Source organism: Dendrobates tinctorius, unplaced genomic scaffold (genome assembly GCF_039654945.1).
Source record: "Dendrobates tinctorius isolate UK_male_01 unplaced genomic scaffold, ASM3965494v1 ptg000004l, whole genome shotgun sequence".
In the NCBI taxonomy this organism is placed as follows: Eukaryota; Metazoa; Chordata; class Amphibia; order Anura; family Dendrobatidae; genus Dendrobates; species Dendrobates tinctorius.
Genome location: NW_027361672.1, coordinates 44,497,358 through 44,517,529, shown reverse-complemented (window position 1 = coordinate 44,517,529; position 20,172 = coordinate 44,497,358). Strand labels below are relative to the sequence as shown.

The 20,172-nt window shown below is 39.7% G+C and overlaps 1 protein-coding gene across 1 annotated transcript in view; it reads left to right on the top strand.

The window, feature by feature from the left end:
- CDYL (chromodomain Y like) overlaps nt 1-20,172 on the top strand; it is a 117,172-nt gene that overhangs the window by 71,261 nt on the left and 25,739 nt on the right. Inside the window, exon 2 of the mRNA XM_073567442.1 lies at nt 2,054-2,717. Coding sequence (XP_073423543.1) covers nt 2,054-2,717 — 664 coding nt within the window. The remainder of the gene's footprint in view (nt 1-2,053; nt 2,718-20,172) is intronic.

The window sequence follows — 20,172 nt, the reverse complement described above, 5'->3', positions numbered from 1 at the left end:
CTTCAAAAAAGCTATGTCAGTACTCAGGAATATTCTGAAGACAGAGCAACCGGCAAAAGGAGATTCAGCTCACCCCAGCAGGGAATGGCAGAATCCAGAAAAGCAAGGAAAACAAAACATAAATGCAAACAGGCAAAGCAGAAAACTTAGCTTTAGGGAAGCAGGAATCAGACTGGTGTCCTAGATGTCTACAGAGAAATCACCCGCAGGGCAGAAGGGCGTCGGCAGCCTTATATCCAGTCAGTGACTCCACTCAGCCAGTCATCCTCATTAGACTCAGGTGCCTGATAATCAGGCTCATTACCTTCCTTTACCAGAATATATTGTTCACCAGACCTCAGTGACGAAGGGGAAAATGAACTCACAACAGTCGACTATGGGATGGTGAATATGTGTGATGGGTATATGGGCATGGGACTATGGGATGGAGGATGTGTGATGGGTATATGGGCACTCGACTATGGGATGGAGGATATGTATGATGGGTATATGGGCACGGGACTATGGGATGGAGGATAATTATAATTTGCTATAACTAACCATAGTTAGTTACTATGCCCGGGCAGCGCCGGGCTCTTCAGCTAGTCTAATATATAAAGCTCAAGTGTGTGTGTGTATGTATGTGTGTATGTCCGGGATTGGCATCCGCACCGTCGCAGCTACACCTACAAAATTTGGCACAGTCACATGTCTGGACCCCGAGAGTGTCCTAGGCTATGTTGTGAGGCGAAATTTTAACCCCGCGCGTTCCAATTCACCAAACAATTTTGCCCCTATCTACATAATGGGGAAAGTGTGTGTGCATCAAGCCCCGCCCTTCATTATGATGTCACAATTGTTGCCATGGCGACGCTGATTCATCATAGGTTGCAGTGGTGACGGTTATGTCATAACGGTTGCCATGGTGATGATGTCATAATGGGTATATGGGCACGGGACTATGGGATGGAGGGATATGTATGACGGGTATATGGGCACGTGGACTATGGGATGAAGGACATGTATGACGGGTATATGGGCCCAGGACTATGGGATGGAGGATATGTATGATGGGTATATGGGCATGGGACTGTGAGATGAAGGATGTGTGATGGGCATATGGGAACTCGACTATGGGATGGCGAATATGTATGATGGTTATATGGGCATGGGTCTATGGGATGGAGGATATGTATGATGGGTATATGGGCACTCGACTATGGGATGGAGGATAATTATAATTTGCTATAACTAACCACAGTTAGTTACTATGCCCGGGCAGCGCCGGGCTCTTCAGCTAGTTAATAATATAATTGATATGTGGTTATATATTTAGCACAATGTTTAATTCATCTTTCTGTTATATGTTGCTAATACTCTCTAATCATGGCTGCATTACATCCAGGAGTAGATCAGTTTCAGTAAACACATACTCAAACTCTCCTATTTCTGTAACTTTTTCCAGTATGCACTGCTGGTAGCATGTAGAACATTGTAGCATCCATAATCCAGCACTCAGGTTCTATGAAAAAAATGAGAACAAAACATAGCTTTTTATTAAGTATGTGTAAAAGCAGAGGATAAAACTGCAGACACATTTCAAATCAGATTAATCATTCTTACTTTGGCATAAAACCTAGGTTTTTCCACTGGAACCTGAGTGCCGGATTATGGATGCTGTTAATTCCAATGCAGTTCCAGTTCTTCTTTTCTCGGTTTTCTTAGTATTAGCTAGTTTTTGTTTTTAACATTATATTCACAACTCTTGATATTTGTCATTTTATTCTATTAATACATTGCACAAATTATGAACTGCTGTTAAACTTGTCCAGTTTCTTGTGAGCAAAAATAGATTAACTTTGTAGTATTGTGTTACTTATTTACTCCTTTGCATTAACAGCTGTTTTTATGAATGGATTGATGTAAAGTGCACCTTTCAGGATAATTATCTTTGTTGTCATGCCTGCCTGATCTGCATTTCATTTATATTACTCCTTGTATTATTTATTATGTGAGATATAGTAACTTGTTTGTATATCTTGAATGAATTGAATTGTATTGAATTTATTTTTAGGTGGAACGAATTGTTGACAAAAGGAAAAATAAAAAAGGTAAAGTTGAATATTTGGTACACTGGAAAGGATATGATAGTGGTGATGATACCTGGGAACCAGAGCAACATCTAGTAAACTGTGAGGAATATATTCTTGAATTCAATAGGAGACACAGTGAAAAGCCAAAGGACAACACCACAATATCAAAATCAAATCGGACATCTCCTAATAATGCCAGAAAGCAAATCTCCAGGTCAACTCATAGTTCCTTATCAAGAGCTTCACCAAAATCTTTGACGCTTAATAAGGATGGTGACTCAAAAAATGCTCAAAATTCTACCAGTCCAAAGTTACGCAAAAGTCCGTCTCAATTACTTCCAATAAGGAAAAATATGGACCTTTCTAGATCGGGTATCAAAATTCTTGTACCAAAAAGTCCAATGAAAAACAGGAATTCAGTAGATGGATTTCAAAATGTACCTGGAGAAAAGCTAAACCATATTGAACAAGAACAGGATTCTGTAGCACCAGAGGTAACTGCTGAGAAACCAGTTGGAGCTTTACTGGGACCGGGTGCAGAAAGGGCTCGAATGGGAAGCAGACCAAGACCACCATCACTAGTGCCACAAATTCAGTTGCCATTGACTGTTACCACAGCATCAACATTAACTGTAAATGGAAAAGGTAAGAAATCATGCCTAACAAACTCTTTGTGTATAGCAATTTTTTCTGCTTATTTTGGGCTGGACATGTCGTAATCAACACTTCTGCTTGTTGACGATTGGTAATATTGTAAAGGTAGAATTTATACTGACATAAGCGCTGATTGACACTTTATTATTATTATTATTATTATTATTATTATTTATATAGAACCATTGGTTCCATGGTGCTGCACATGAGAAGCGGTTACATACAAATTCCAGATATCGCTTACAGTAAGGCCTGTTTCACACATCCGTTTTTCAGATCAGTTGTAATCCGCAAAAATGGCGGAAAACGGATCCGTCGGCAGATTGACAGCAACGTGTGGCACCGGACCGTTGTATTTACGGATCCGGCGAAGGTTGAATTTTAAAGGTACCTGTGCCCGGAAAAAAGGAGAGAGAATTTTAGCGGCTCCTGGGACATCATTTCAGGGTTAAAACTGCTCCCGGCTTTCACCTTTCGGGCATGCGTGGTTAAAAATGGCGGACCGTCAACCAAAAAAAAGTTGCAGTGTCCGTCTGGTCCGCCCGGGAGCCGGTAAAATTCTCATGGATCCGTCAAATAACGCCCCTTTTTTTGGCGGATCCATTTTTTTTATAAAATTGGCAGATTTTGACTGATGACCAAAAACGGATGTGTGAAACAGGCCTAAGCAAACTAACAATCACAGACTGATAGAGGGGAGAGAGGACACTGCCCTTTCGGGCTTACATTCTACAGATTAGCCTATGTCCACATTGACTTCTATTGCACACTTGTTTGCAAGAGAATCTTGTGCAGAAATCCAACACTGACCCTCAGATTTACAGCAGTATCTTTTTTATGTTTTTTTTCTACAACCATTTAAACTGTGAGGTGTTAGTTGTTGGATTTCACACATTTTGTGTAATGTGCACTGTAATCTGCATGAAAATTATTCAGTGTGAACACTCCTTTTGACTCTTTCTCTTTGGTTATTGTATTGCTGTCTTTTGTACTTCATCCCTAGTCCCCCTCTAGGCATGAGGCCAGTTTCACACGTCTTGATATTTCCTGTACCGGGGAAAGTGGGAAGAACCGGTGAAAGCGCCTGAATTGGCGTATCTAATAGATGTGCCTTTTCTGAGCAGCTGCAGGCTGTTATTTTTTTTAGGCTGGGGGACCAATATCCATGGCCCCTTACCAGCCTGCGAATACCAGCCCCCCAGCTGTCTGCTTTAGCAATTCTAGTGGGGACCCCACTCCGTTTTTTTTAATTATTTATTTAAATAATTTATAAAAGCAACATGGGGAATCCTCTATTCTTGATAACTTGCCTTGTTGAAACTGACAGCTGAGGGTTGCAGCCCACAGATGTCAGTTTTGCCTGGCTGGTTATCAAAAATTCAGGGGAACACACATAGTTTTTGAATTTATTTATAGCGCAGGCGGCGGCGGCTGGTGATTACTCCCATCAGCTGCCGCCTGCTCTCACTGTTATTAGCGACAGCAGGTGTAGACTGTTGGGAGTAATAATTCCATCAGTCTCTGCCTGCCCTTGCTGTTGTCAGTTGAATATAACTCTCAACATTCTCCCCTGCTCACGCTGATCGCCGATAGAACAAGGCAGAAAGATGCAAGCGGTCTTCAGCACCCGTCAAAGGGGGACAGCGCTAACTGTACCGCTGCTTCCCCGGCGTCGGTACATGTAACACTGATGACATTCCTGTATGACATCCGTGTGCACATATGCTGGACGTTTTGCAGTCAGTACTTATGTTAAAAAACGGACATGTCAGTATATTTTGCCCATGGAAATGCGGTCCTTGGAAACACACTGACATGTGCGCAGACCCATTCACTTGAATGTGTCTGCATGTGAAAACTGCCACAACACGTACAGGACACACTGATGTGTGAAAAAAAGGCCTAACATAGTTCATCAGCTTTGTTTGTTGAAACCAACAAACCACCTTGTATGTAGCATTGTCCTTCATGAACAAGGCAGAACTATGTGCACAGAGCCGCTAACAAGGCACAAGAGTTCCTGTGGTTGTCTGCCACTCTATGCTGCCTCCATACAGGGTTATTGCAAGATTTTTCTTTTTAGATTTCAGATCTGCAAAACCTAGACTTTTTCCCGTGCTTGTTTAATGAATTTGACATGTTTCCCATCCAACACATTTATGTTCTACCAATACAGTTAAAAAGAATTTACAAACACTACAATGCAAAGACCATTAATGCTTAATCCGTAGAAAGCCAACATTACAAAATGACATGCTCTAATTCCATATTCTAACTTTTCTTTACATCGGCGGTAGAGTGCCTTGAAATGCATACATTATATAAAAGTTACTATTCTAAGCCCTGGCCTCATTTATTGTAGTTTGCATTGCCAATGCTTTTTTTTTGTATATTTTACCTTTTACATCATAGTATTTCTTTAATATGTCACTTTCCAATTTTCTGTATAATGTTAAGTAAATTATAAAAGCTTTTCTAATCTTGGATTATTCAGTTCCAAGTAATGATGCATGAAATATATTATCTGGATTCCAATCTTGTTTCGGGCCACTTGAGTCTTCAGCCTTTGTACAGTCAACGTGCGTTGCTTTGTTGCATTGTAGGAAGAGTTTTATGCCAGGCAATGTGCATTAAGCAGATGTTGAAAAACCTGTTGATCACGATACAGTGTAGCAAAGTGCATTGCTCATTAGGTTTCCACCCAGTTTGTGAAGCTGGACATACATTATAATCAGTGCTTTTCAGACTATGAGATGGACCTTAATTATCAGACACCCTCCAGTTGTTGGCGAAAAATACAATTTATTGCATTTTTTTCCTTCCATTTTAAATGTTGCCTTATTTCCCAACAAATAAGTATAACATATTAATTTTATTTTGCGGGTTAGTGCAGTGATAGTGACTTTTTATGTATTTTTTCAAGTTTTACTACTTTTGCAGCATGAAAACCCTTTTTATTATGAAAATTATTTGGCTTTGTATCGCAATACTCTGAGAGTATCAACTCATTTTTATTATTTCTCATTGTTTCCTTATATGTGGTATTTAGTTTGCAGATTAAAAATAACATAATTTTATCTTTAGAATTGTTACAGATGTAGTGATGCCAATTAAAGGTACTTTTTTAGGCATCCTACCAGGCCATGTCTAACAGCGTTGGTGTCAATGGGTCATCTTCACAGAAACTCGAATGTGCCATGTGACCAAGCAAGGCCTTAATAAAATTGCCTGTCGATAAAACACAGGACGTGATACGATGTAATAAAGATCATAATAGGACATTTGTAAATTCATCTCTGAAATAACAATTATTTTAGAAAAAAATTGAAGTAAAAAAAAGTCTGTTTCCTTTAAAAATTAACAAATCGTGGTAAAATGGAGAAATCAAAAGTGTACATATTTGTTATTGCCACATTCATAGCCATGAGCAAAATCAAGCTACTACTATTTGTTACTTTTAATATATATACACCAAATGTTATTTTATCTCTATTACAGTGGTTTCATTGTTGCTTTTTACCATTAACACTAAAAACATTAAAGTTAATTTCCTGACATCGGCTGTGCATGTACAGCACATTCTGGAGTGCGTTTTTGCAAACTGCTGTGCATGTGATTTTGCTGGCTCACAAACAGCCGGCAAAATCTTCAGTGGATGTCAGATGTAATATCATATCGGACACCCTACTGTAAGGCTAAGTGCACACGTTGCAGAAAATTTCTGCTCAAAAACCTGAATCCCTTCCCAGAAACCGCACCTATTTTTCCGTGGCGTTTTTTTGCGTGTTTTTTGCGTGGTTTTGTTGCGTTTTTTTTTTCGCAGCGGTTTCAAACCGCATGGAGGAAGAAGCCAAAACCGTGGAAAAATCCTCAAAATTAATTACAATGCTGCGGTTTTTACCGCGATGCGGTTTTTTTCGCGTTAAAAAGCGCATCAATGTGCACAAAAAGTGCAAAATGCATAGAAATGACTGGGAAGCTTATTTTTAGCGGTTTTATAGTGAAAACCGCTGTAAAAACCGCTAAAAAAAGCTGTGTGTGTACACAGCCTTAAGGTTGCAATTGGTGCTAGCACTGATCCACAGCATGTAACCCCTCTTATTTTGCAATTTTTAAACTTTACATTTTTATTCCCTTATATCAGATTATACCACACCAAATAATTGATAAATAATATTTCCTATATATGTCTACTTTACATCTGCATCATGTTTCAAACATTTTTTCTTTTTTGTTAGAATGTTAGAGGGGTTTAAACTTCAGCAGCCTCTTCCTTTTTTCAGCAAATTTACAAAACTTGTTTCTTTAAGGACCTATTCAGATTTAAATGGACTTTGAGGGGCATTTATATTGGAAACTCCCCAAAAGTGATATAATTTTAAAAATTGCACCCCTCAAACACTTCAAAACTTTTCAGGAAATTGTGTATCCTTTCAGGTGCTACAAAGGAATTAATGCAAAAGTGGAATGAAACTAAATGTTACCTTTAAAATCTTTAGCCCCAAATTTCTCACTTTTTTTGCAAAATCTAACACCAAAAAGTGGACCTCACAGTTTGTTACCTACTTTCTGATGAGCCTGGCAATACCCCACATGTAATCAAAAAGTTCTGTTTGGACAAACGACAGGGATCGGAGCGGAAGGAGCAATATTTGAGTTTTGGAACACAAATTTGGCTGAAAGAGATGGTGGCCATTATGTTTCATTTGCAGGGCCCTAAGGTGCCTAAACAGCAAAAAAATCCCCACAACTGACCCCATTTTGGAAACTACACCCCTTAAGGATTTTATCCAGGGGTATAGTGAGCATTTTGAACCCCCAGGTTCTACACAGAATTTAATAATGTTAACCCCTTCCCGATCTTTGACGCCACATAGGCATCATGAAAAGTCGTGCCAATTCGACCCATGACGCCTATGTGGCGTCATGAATTGGTTTCCCCCCTGCGGGTCGGGTAACCGGGGTCACTGAAAGGTCACCCGACTCGCACACAGAGGACCCTTCATACTTAACCCAGGGGGCGTGACTTAGCCCCCACGTGCCTACAATCGCTCTGATTGGCTGGTAAAAATTAAACCGCCAATCAGAGCGATTGTAATATTTCACCAATGACCCTCCACGGTGCCTCCGATGTCCCTCTGGCCGTCCCGGTGTCCCGCCGTCTCAGATCATGGGCACCGCCATCATGGAAAATGGCGGGTGCATGCGCAGTGCGTCTGTCGAATCTGCAACACTGCAGATTCATTCATTTATTTTGATCACTGTGATAAACTCTCACAGTGATCAAAATTTAAAAAAAGTAAATCACTGCCCCCCTTATCACCCCCATATGTAGGGACAAATAATGAAATAAAGAAATTATTTTTATTTTTCCGTTCGGGTTAGGGCTAGGGTTAGAAATAGGGTTAGGGTTGGAATTATGGTTAGGGTTAGAAATAGGGTTAGGGTTGGAATTAGGGTTAGAATTAGGGTTACGGTTGGAATTAGGATTGGGATTAGGGTTAGGGTTGTAATTAGGGTTAGGGTTGGATTTAGGGTTAAGTTAGGGTTAGGGGTGGGTTGGGATTAGGGTTAGGCTTGTGGTTAGGGTTAGAGTTGGGGTTAGGGGTGTGTTGGGGTTAGGGTTGGAGATAAAATTGAGGGATTTCTACTGTTTAGGCACATCACGGGGTCTCCAAATGCGACATGGCGCCACCATTTATTCCAGCCAATTTTGCATTCAAAAAGTCAAATAAATGCTCCCTCTATTCTGAGCCCCGACGTGTGCCCGAACAGTGGTTTACCCCCACATATGGGGTATCAGCGAACTCAGGGAAAATTGTACAACTACTTTGGGGATCTAATTTCTCCTTTTACCCTTGGGAAAATAAAAAATTGGGGGCTAAAAAAATTATTTTTGTGGAAAAAAAATTATTTTTTATTCTCACGTCTCTGTGTTATAAACTTCTGTGAGGATGCCCGCAGACCATTCCATCAAGTCGGCATTTCAAAACGTCACTACTTCCCTTCCGAGCCCCGACGTGTGCCCAAACAGTGGTCCCCCCCACATATGGGGTACCAGCATACTCGGGGCAAACTGTGGTTTATGACCACATATGAGGTAGCGGTGTACTCAGGAAAATTTGCCCAACAAATTTTAGGATCCACTTTCTCCTGTTGCCCATGTGAAAATGAAAAAACTGAGGCTAATAGAAAATTTTTGTGAAAAAAAAAAAGTACATTTTTTTTTCTATACAGATCAATTTGTGAAGCACCTGGGGGTTCAAAGTGCTCATTCTGCATCTAGATAAGTTCCTTGGAGGGTCTAGGTTCCAAAATGGGGTCACTTGTGCGGGGGATCCAATGTTTAGGCGCACAGGGGCTCTCCAAACGCGACATGGCAACCGCTAAATATTCCAGCATATTTTCCATTCAAAAAGTCAAATGGCGCTCCTTCCCTTCTGAGCCCTGCCATGTGCTCAAACAGTGGTTTATAAAATGTCTATTTTTTCCTTCCACGTTGCTTTAGTTCCTGTGAAGCACGTGAAGGGTTAATAATCTTCTTGAATGTAGTTTTGAGTAGCTTGAGTGGTGCAGTTTTTAGAATGGTGTCACTTTTGGGTATTTTCTGCCATATAGACCCCCTCAAAGTGACTTCAAATGTGAGGTGGTCCCTAAAAAAAATGGTTTTGTAAATTTTGTTGTAAAAATGAGAAATCGCTGGTCAACTTTTAACCCTTATAACTTCTTAAAAAAAAAAAAAATTTGTTTCCAAAATTGTGCTGATGTAAAGTAGACATGTGGGAAATGTTATTTATTAACTATTTTGTGTCACATAACTCTCTGGTTTAACAGAATGAAAATTCAAAATTTGAAAATTGCGAAATTTTCAAAATTTTAGCCAAATTTATGTGTTTTTTTCACAAATAAACGCAAAAATTATGAACCTAAATTTACCACTAACAAGAAGCCCAATATGTAACGAAAAAACAGTCTCAGAATCGCTAGGATGTGTTGAAGCGTTCCTGAGTTATTACCTCATAAAGGGACACTGGTCAGAATTGCAAAAAATGGCCTGGGCATTAAGGTCAAAGTAGAAGGGGTTAAAAAGTTCATTTTTTTTTTTTTTTTTTTAACAAAAATCTTGCTTTAGCCCCAAATTTCTCACTTTTGCAAGCGGTAACACCAAAAAGTGGACCCAAAAGTTTGTTACCCAATTTTTTACTATCGCATTGATGCCCCACATGTAGTCAAAAAGTTCTGTTTGGACAGAGGGCAGGACTTGGATTGGAAGGCGCATAATTTGAATTTTGGAACACAAATTTTGCTCTTCTTGGAATAAATTGTCATGTTTGCAGAGCCCATGTGATTCAAGAACAATAGAAAATTCCCATAAATGTGTTTTTTTTTTGTTGTTGTTGTAAATTATACCCCCCTAATGTATTTATCTAGGGAGGTAGTGAGTAGTTCGATACCACCATTTTTATGCAGTTGTTGCAACACAAGTTTGAAAACTCACATTTTGTATTTTTTTCACTGTCACGTTCATGAACTTTTTTTTTTTATTTTCTGTGGAACACACCTTAAATTTTATTGCACTAGTTTTTGTAGTAATTGTCTGTGTATGCATGGTACCCTTTGTGAAGAAATGTTGTTAGTTCCCAGACATTTTTACCTAGGATGCCAATTGTCTGGGGGCAGTTTGGTGGGTTTATTTGGCGGTCCCTACCTTTCTAAGTTAGAAAGGTGTACTCTGTTGTGCTTGCATATTTTATATAATTTGGCGCTCTTGGATGGAATAAATTGACAGAATGATAAGACTTCCCTTGAAACTCACGAGGGACTTGATTGCAACATTTTGTTGTGGGGAATGTATCACAATATAATTTGTTATTGTACATTCTGAGGAATAGGAATTTAGAAATGAATCATTTAGGAGGGAAATTAGGGATCTCAATTTGTTAAGGCGATCGTAGTTGGGGTAATTTCTTGGAGCTGTTTGGGAATTATCACTGAAATGTGAGAATGTCATTAGGGCTTCATAATGTGCTTGGAAGTTTGACAGCTGCAAATACAGGGGTGCTGTGGACAGATTTTGTTGCCCAGTAGAACCACAGAGTAGATTTTTAATTTTCACTAAACCCATGTTGAGGGTAGGGCCCAAAAAATGTTTTATTTCAGTGACATTTGTGGGGATTTATGAACAGGAATTAAAGGATGTGAGTTTGTGGGAAATATATTGTTGGGCATATAAAGTGGTTTCGTGGGCAATTAATTGTAGTACTTTTGGGGTAACAAAAATGTGGAAAATTTCAAAGGGGCTAAAATTGTTGACATCTACAGTAATTTTATTCCAGAGGCTGCTGAAAAAGAAATTTGAGGGGAAAATGCATTGTTGGGACAAAAATTGGGCTTTTGCTCACAGTGATAAAAGTCCAGGGACCAATAGAAAAAAATCCCTGCTGCTGCTGGTTGGCAGATCTCGGTGGGCGCACTGCACATGCGCTTGCCATTTTGCTTCAGTATAAGGAGGAGGGCCAGGGGATGGCGTCGCCGGTACAGTAGGTGGTCTGGGGACATAATTTCTCTCTCCTGTGATATGTTAGATCATGTCAGATGAGCAAGAAATGATTTTTAAATTGGACTTTTTTTTTTAACATGATTGCCGTGACAGAGGACCGGAAAAACCTGATCATGGTCTCAAGGGTCTCAGCTACCCCCAGTTGATTTATTTCTCAGTGCCATCAAAAACTGGTGCTGAGGAATAAGGCCCTTTTAACTGCCGCCATTAAAAGGTCTAACGGCAGTTGTTAAGGGGTTAAACTCATCCCACACTAAACAAGCTCCCACACAGCTCTTTTTACAGAAAAATATAGTTAAAATTGATACAGCGAGTTTGTTTGTTTTTTTTTCCCTATGTGGCTAAGATTTTACCTGCGTTAGTTGCTAACTACCTGCCTGTTCTGTCTGTTCTGGCACAGTGTAAACAATTCCTGAATTGCTGCTTGTTTATTCTGTCTCCCAAAAATTGGACTCAAAAGCGAATTAAAAAAGTCATGTACCCTCAAAAGGCACCAATAAAAACACATGAGACCATTAGTAGCTACAGACTAGTACTGTGCTTTGTCTCCCAATTAAGTGAATGTATTGCAGTATTCGGCGGCGGCCACAATTACAGTGCCGGCAAAAAAAAATCTTTACACTTGCGCAGCAAAAAAAAACTTTACATATAAAATCCACATCATAATTTCACTTTTTAAAAGTGTACACAATGGGGGAGATAATAAAAAACTGTCAAATATTAAAGCTGGCTTTGTTGCAAATATCAACCAATCAACGCTCAGTTTTCACTTCTCTGGTAAAGCGAAAGCTGCACTCTGATTGGTTGTTATGTGCAGCTCAGCCAGTTTTGCTATTAGGCAGTCTTTTATTATCTCCCTCAGTTTTTTATTATCTCCCACAATGGGTCAAAAGAAGCTTAAAATGGAAGAGAAATCTCGTGCCTTGACTCTGCTCGAGAAGGGGGATTCGGTGATTGCTGTAGCTAGAGATCTGGGAGTGTCAAGAGAAGCAATTTATCAACTGAAGCGGTCAGTGGCATCATTGCCTCCTGGGATGGTACCGCAGAGGAAGTCAGGCTCTGGCGCACCTAAGAAGACTTCACCAAGGACTGATAAGCTTCTGAGGCGTGAAGTGATGTCACATCCTTCTATAACTGCTGTTGAACTAAAAAACAAGTACCCTATGCTCCTCCAGAACATCGCAACTAGGACAATTCGTCACCGCCTGCAGAAGGACCTGGGTCTACCAAGTTGCCGTGCCGCAAAGAAGCCCCTGCTCACAGCAGCAATGAAGAAGAAAAGGCTTGCCTTTTGTAAGAAATATCAAGATTGGACATCTGAAGAAAGTGATGTTTAGTGATGAGAGCACTTTCAGGCTGGTCGGGGGAGGCTCAAAGGTTGTGCGTCGTCCGAGTACCGTGTCACGGTATGACCCAAAATATACAGTTAAGACTGTTAAACACCCTGACAGTGTGATGGTGTGGGGTGCATTCAGTGGAAGCATGGGCAGGGCAGGTTTGTACTTCCTTCCCAAGAATGTAATTATGAAAGCAAGCAATTATATTACTGTTTTGGAAGAACACATGCTTACTTTTTTGGTCATACATCAGCGTGATTACTTTAAGCATGATAGAGCCCCGTCCACAAAGCCAAGGCCGTGAGAAAGTTTCTCAGTGACCATAACATTAACATTTTAGAGTGGCCAGGTAATTCCCCTGACTTAACCCCATAGAAAATGCCTGGAATTTAATGAAAAACAAGGTTCAAGAGACTCGACCCAGCAACATCAACAATCTAAAGGAGGTGCTGAAGACAGGGTGGGTAAACATGGACTCCACATACTTAGCCAGCCTTGCTGAATCCATGCCTAAACGACTGCAGATGGTTATTAAATGTAAGGGTGACATGACAAAATACTAATAAAATATCCACAATAAAACACTTGAATCCACTTGAATATTAAGATTTTGTGGTTTCATTGAACTTGTCAAGATTTTTTTTTTGCCGGCACTGGGCCACAATTAAAACACAATTAGCGTCCTTATTTTTGGCATTTTAATAGCTATGAGAGCCCACTTAATTTAAAACTGCTTGTCCTTCAGAAGCATGAGCTGGGCACCACAATGTACTGGTAACTACAACGTACTGGGCACTGCAATGGCAGTTTGCAATTTTTACTCGGCAACACCCATTGCTGCTTGTTTCTGGAAAACATTTGTGGAGTCAAAAATCATTACTACGCCGGTAGATAAACTCCCAAAGGGGTATAATTTTTAAAATGGGGTCACTTAAGGGGGGATTCTGCTCTGCTAGCACCTAGGGGTTCTGTATATGAAGACCATAAACTGTTCTAGCAAGAGCTTCGCTCTAGGAGGCAAATAGCGCTCCTTCCCTTAGGAGTATTGCCTTGTGGCTACTGTACTGTACAGCCACATATGGAATATTTTCACATTCAGCACAAATTGTATGACAAATTTTGGTGCCATTTTCACCCTTTTCCCAGGGTGAAAATGTAAAATCTGGGGCTAAAGCAAAATTTTGATGGTAAAAATGTAATTTTTTCTTCACTGCCCTATGGTATAAAATTCTGCGACACACCTATGGTGTCAATGTGATCACTGCACCCCTGGAGGAGGTGTAGTTTGTAAAATGGGGGCACTTATGGGGGGTTCTGCTGTTCTACACGTCAAGGCTCTACCAATGTGACATGGCACCCTCAAACCAGTCCAGCAAAATCTGAACTCCAATATGGCGCTTCTTTCACATCACTTCTTCTGAGCTTTGCACTGTGCCTCAAAAGTAGTTTTCGACTACCTATGGGGTATTGGTGTACTCTGGAGAAATTACACAACAATTTTTGGTGTTCATTTTCTCCTGTTACTTTTTATCATTATTATGCTTTGCTTATATAACGCTATCTTATTACACAGCACTTTATCATCACTGTCCCCATCACAATCTAAATTCCCTATCAGTATGTCTTTTGAGTGTGGGAGAAAACCGGAGGACCCGAGAGTAAACCATGCAAGCACGGGGAGAACATCCTTGCAGATGTTGTCCTTGGTGGGGTTTGAACCCAGGACCCCAGCTCTGCAAGGCTGCCATACTAACCACTGAGCCACCGTGCTGCCCTGTTACCTTTGTGAAAATAAAAAAATTGAGGCTACAAGAACATTTTGATTGAAACAAAATTGAAACAAGCTTGAAACAAAAACAAAAAACAAGATTGAAACAAATGTTATTTTTTTTTTCCATGGCTCTATGTTATAAACTTCTGTGAAGCACCCGGGGGTTCAATATGCTCACCACACATCTAGATAAGTTCCTTGAGGGGTCTAGTTTCCAAAATGGGGTCACTTGTGGGAGTTTTCCACTGTTTAGGCACATCAGGGGCTCGCCAAATGCATCATGACACCTGTAGAGCATTCCATCAAAATCTGCATTCCAAAACGTCACTTCATCCTTTCTGTGAGCCCTGCTGTGCTCCCAAACAGTAGTTTTTTCCCCACATATTGGCTATCGGCATATATACTTCTCAGGAGAAAAACACCCGTGATTGTCTTACCGCTGTCTTTAACATCATTTCCTCCCTCTATCTGAAACTGAACCTGTCAAAAACTCCTTGTGTTTCCTCCCTCTACTAACCTACCTATGCCCGAAATTGCCATTTCTGTGTATGATTCCACCAACATGCACGCTGTCTTGGGATCATACTTGATTCCAAGCTTACATTCACCCCCACATCCGATTACTGACTCGCTCTTGTTATATGTACCTCAAAAACATTTCTAGAATTCAACCCTTTCTTACTGTTTTTCCAATCTGTCCTGAATGCTGCAGCTAGGATCATATTCCTCACCAATCGTTATACCGGTGCCTCTACCTTGTGCCACAGGGCTGTGAAGTCGGTAAGCCAAACCTGCGACTCCGAATCCTCAATTTCCCTGACTCCAACTCCGACTCCACGACTCCGACTCCCACATATATTGCTTATATTTAAGTGAAAAATGTATTGTAGTACAATGTGAACATCAGACATTTAATCATTTTTGATACAATAATCAAGATATTTAGATAGAACATAATATATTTATTGGAATAAAACTTTAGAATACAAAAAACTGTAATAAATTGTAAATATGTAATACACTATGTAATATCAATTACATATAAACAGTACAAACCAAAAGAGATAAGTCATAGTGCGCATATATATATATATATATATATATATGTGTGTGTGTGTGTGTATATATATATATATATATACACATATACAGTACAGACCAAAAGTTTGGACACACCTTCTTATTCAAAGAGTTTTCTTTATTTTCATGACTATGAAAATTGTAGATTCACTCTGAAGGCATCAAAACTATGAATTAACACATGTGGAATTATATAACAAAAAAAGTGTGAAACAACTAAAAATATGTCTTATATTCTAGGTTCTTCAAAGTAGCCACCTTTTGCTTTGATTGCTGCTTTGCACACTCTTGGCACTCTCCTGATGAGCTTCTTTTGATGGATTGCTCTACAGGTGTCATGATGCATTTCCAGTATTTTCACATGCTTCACACTTTTTTGTTAATTATATAATCCCACATGTGTTAATTCATAGTTTTGATGCCTTCAGAGTGAAAATACAATTTTCATAGTCATGAAAATAAAGAAAAATTTTTTAATGAGGTGTGTCCAAACTTTTGGTCTGTACTGTATATGTGTGTGTGTATGTATGTGTATGTGTGTGTGTGTGTGTATATATATATATATATATATATATATATATATATATATATATATATATATATATATATATATATATATATATGCACTATGACTTATCTCAGCTAAGACAAAGCCTAGATCCTCAGGCTACATTCACACCATGGGCGTGGCCGGGATCAAACCTAGGGGGGGCAGAACCTCATTCTGTTCCGCAGAACCTCATACTGCACACCTCAGCTCAGCTGCTGCAGAACCTCATACTGCACAGCCCTACACTTGAAAATAAAGCCTGCACCTTAAGAACATGTGGTGATGAATGCAGTTTATTTATTCCAACTGTCAATTGATGTTGATGTGTTACTGAAGACGAGCAATGCCTGTCCTGGGTGTCCTTTTGGGCAGCTATGACTGGTGCTAAAAAAAAAGGAGTGTTAAGGCCCTGTCACACATAGCAATCTCGCTAGCGAGATCGCTGCTGAGTCACAACCATCTTCATCTGGTTGAAGGGAATCTGTCACTTTATTTTTCGCCTATCAGCTGCCGGCACCGCCACCAGGGGCTTATCTACAACATTCTATAATGCTGTAGATAAGCCCCGATGTAACCTAAAAGATAAGAAAAAAATGAAAAGTAAGTTATTATATTCACCCAGGGGCGTTCCGGGTCCGGTCTTGGTCCGATGGGTGTCGTGGTCTGGTCCGGCGCCTCCCATCTTGTAGCGGTGACGTCCTCTTCTTTCCTTCCCGTTGCAGCAGGTGCACTGCTCTGCCCTGTTGAGGGCAGAGCAGAGTCTTGCAATGCGCAGGCGCCGAAAGAGGTCCTGCGCACTGCAGTATTCTGCTCTGCCCTCGACAGGGCAGAGCAGTGCACCTGCGCAGGAGCTACGACAGGCAGCAAAGAAGACGACGTCACCGTTAGAAGATGGGAGGCGCCGAACCGGACCGTGACACCCATCGGACCAAGACCGGACCCGGAACGCCCCTGGGTGAGTATAATCTAACTCGTTTTTCTTATCTTTCAGGTTAGATTGGGGGCTTATCTACAGCATTACAGAATGCTGTAGACAAGCCCCTGATGGCAGTGCCGGCAGCTGATAGGCAAAAAATGAGGTGACAGATTCCCTTTAAACCGTTCCAGGTTATTTGTTATACCTTTACTTATTTGTTCTTGGTGGCTTCGAGGTATACTCTATTTCTGATCCCAGGTTTTTAACTAAGCTTAACCCCTTCACCCTGAAGCCCGTTTTCACCTTCCTGATCAGGCCAAATTTTAAAAAAACACTGGTCATAATTGTAGGTGGAAGGCTTCAACGGATACCACTGCTTCTGAGATGGTTTTCTCGTGACATATTTTACTTCTTGATCAAACTATGTTTGATATGACTTGCAATTATTTGTTAAAATATCCGAAATTTGGTGAAAGTTTTGCAATTTTCAAACTTTTAATTTTTGTGCCATGAAACCAGAGATATGTTACGCAAAAAACAAATAACATGTCTGCTCTACATCAGAACACATTTTCAATCTTTTTTTGTTAGGAAGTTATAAGGGTTAAAAGTTGACCAGCGATTTCTTATTTTATTTTTTTTTTAAAAATTTACAAAACCATTTTTTTAGGGACCACATCACATTTGAAGTGACTTTGAGGGGTCTATATGACAGAAAATAACCAAAAGAGACCTCATTCTAAAGAAGTTCATTAACCCTTCAGGTGCTTCACATGATTTAATGGAATGCAGAAAAAACTAAACATTTAACTTTTTATAACAAAAATTTTACTTTAGGTGCAAATTATTTTATCTTTGAAAGGGTAAAAAAAAATACAATTTTCCTCACAAAAAATTTTTAAGCCTCAAATTTTTAATTTTCACAAGGGTAAAAGGAGAAAATGGACTCCAAAATGTGTTGTGCAATTTCTCCTATTAATAATAATAATTTTATTGCTATAGCACCAACATATTCCGCAGCACTTTACATTATAGAGGGGACTTCTACAGACCATAGACATTACAGCATACCAATAAACACATAGATCAAAACAGATACCAAGAGGAATGAGGGTCCTGCTCATTATTAGACCAGGAAAAGCCCGGGAGTAATCTTCTCCCTTGTTCATTATAATGATAGACACTTAGTCTCCTGTTAGATACCCTGAAGACTCACGGAATGAAGAAACACGTCGGAACGCACAGGGTGAATTTAGGGCTATTTACATAAGGGCTAGATGTCGACTGCCCTTGTAAGGGTGGGAATCTGGGTGATAGGATTATGCCAGCTCTGACAGGGCTTAATAGGGCTAATCTATCCTTCCCCTCTCCATGAATCCTGATTGTGCAAGGACGGATTCGGCAAGCTCACGCCCTTCAACGTCTGGGTGAGATTGTTCTATATTTTCTTGTTTTTTTTTGTCAGAAATGAGTATATCTCTCACCCAGTTAATGGTCTTTCTATTGTGTAAGTACCCTTCATTTGGGTCTTGATTTTTTGCAATCATATTGATCTACCTGCTGTTTTGAGCGGTCATTACCCATAAATGGTTTTAAAATCAATATTGTATCCAGTCTATCTGTTATGTGGAACTGGGATTAATCGTCTTTTTGGGACATAGAGGTTTTGTATCATTCTCTTTGTGGTTGGCTATATACATAGCAACTAGTGTTCTTATTACACACTCCCCTTTCTTTGGGGTAGCTTTTATACATTTCTTAGTAAACGTTATGTTTTAATACTTTCTCGTTGCTGATACTCTATATTTGTGAGAGCTTTGTGGGTTTCAACCCTTTTTTGCCGTTTTGGGAGAAATAATGTAATAAATTAGCATTTGGTAGAAATTGCTTAACACATTTTTTGGTGCATTCTCTCTCATTGCAGCTTGTGAGAATGTAAAATTTAAGGTTAAAGCAACATTTTAGTTGAAAGAATGTAATTTTTCATTTTAGTTTGTACACGTTTTCATTCCTGTAAAGCACCTAAAAGGCTAAAAAACATTCTGAATGCAGTTTTGAAGACTTTTGAGCAGAGCTGTGAAGTTGGTAAGACAAACCACCGACTCCGAATCATCAATTTCCCTGAACTCTGACTCCCCAGCAATGGTCACTACTGAGCATGTACATAAAGTGCAGCACAGATTCATCTCAACTAAAAGCCTAGATCCTTAGATCAGGAATAGAACAGACATTTATAGGACACTTCATAAGTTTCTCAAATTGTTATGAAAACATTTACCGCTCATCCTGCATGGAACCCAATTTATTATATTTTTTAGGTGTCGAAGTTGGTCCATTTTATACCGACTCCACCAAAATGTACTCAGACTCCACGACTCCGACTCCATGACTTCGACTTCACAGCACTGCTTTTGAGAGTATATTACTATGGGGAGGCATCTGACATATAGGCCCCCTTAAAACTGCAGAGGTCTATAAAAAAATATATATATTTTGGTAATTTTTGTTGAAAAAATGAAAATTGAAGTTAAAATTTTATCCCTTCTAACATAACAAAATGTAAGGATGTTTCAAAAATGACACTGATGTAGAGATATGGGAATTGTTATTTATTAACTTTATTGTGTGGCATGACAGTCTGTTATGAAGACATAAAAAGTCAAAGTTTAAAAATTGCTAATTATACAAAATTTTCAATCAATTTAAAATATTTTGATAAATAAACAGAACTTTTATCTACCTAAATCAGAGATCCTCAACTTTTCTGACCTTGATTCAGCTATGAAAGAGTGTTGTGAGCCACATTCAGCTTTCAGAGAGGGTCACAAGCCACGTCTTGCTCCTGCCCCATTCACAGTAGTGACACATAGAACCCGCATTGCTGGTATAATGCCAGCCAAAGCTTTTCCACTGAAATTACAGCAAGACAGTATGGCAAGCTTCAGGATTTCCAATCTTGCCCCCATTTATATCTGCTCTTCTGTGCAGGGCTGCATACAAAAGTCGCCATCTAGAGATATGCTCTTAATAGCTGTTTGCTACACCTGGTGCTAATTCACCAAGCTGGCAGACAACTGCAAGCCACCTATCATGGGCCCGCGAGCCACATGTTGCTCTCGAGCTACAGGTTGAGGACCCCTGGCCTAAATTTACCACTATCATAAAGTACAATGTGTCACCAAACACAATCTCCGTATTCCTGTTATATGAAGAAGTCCTAAAGTTAATAACA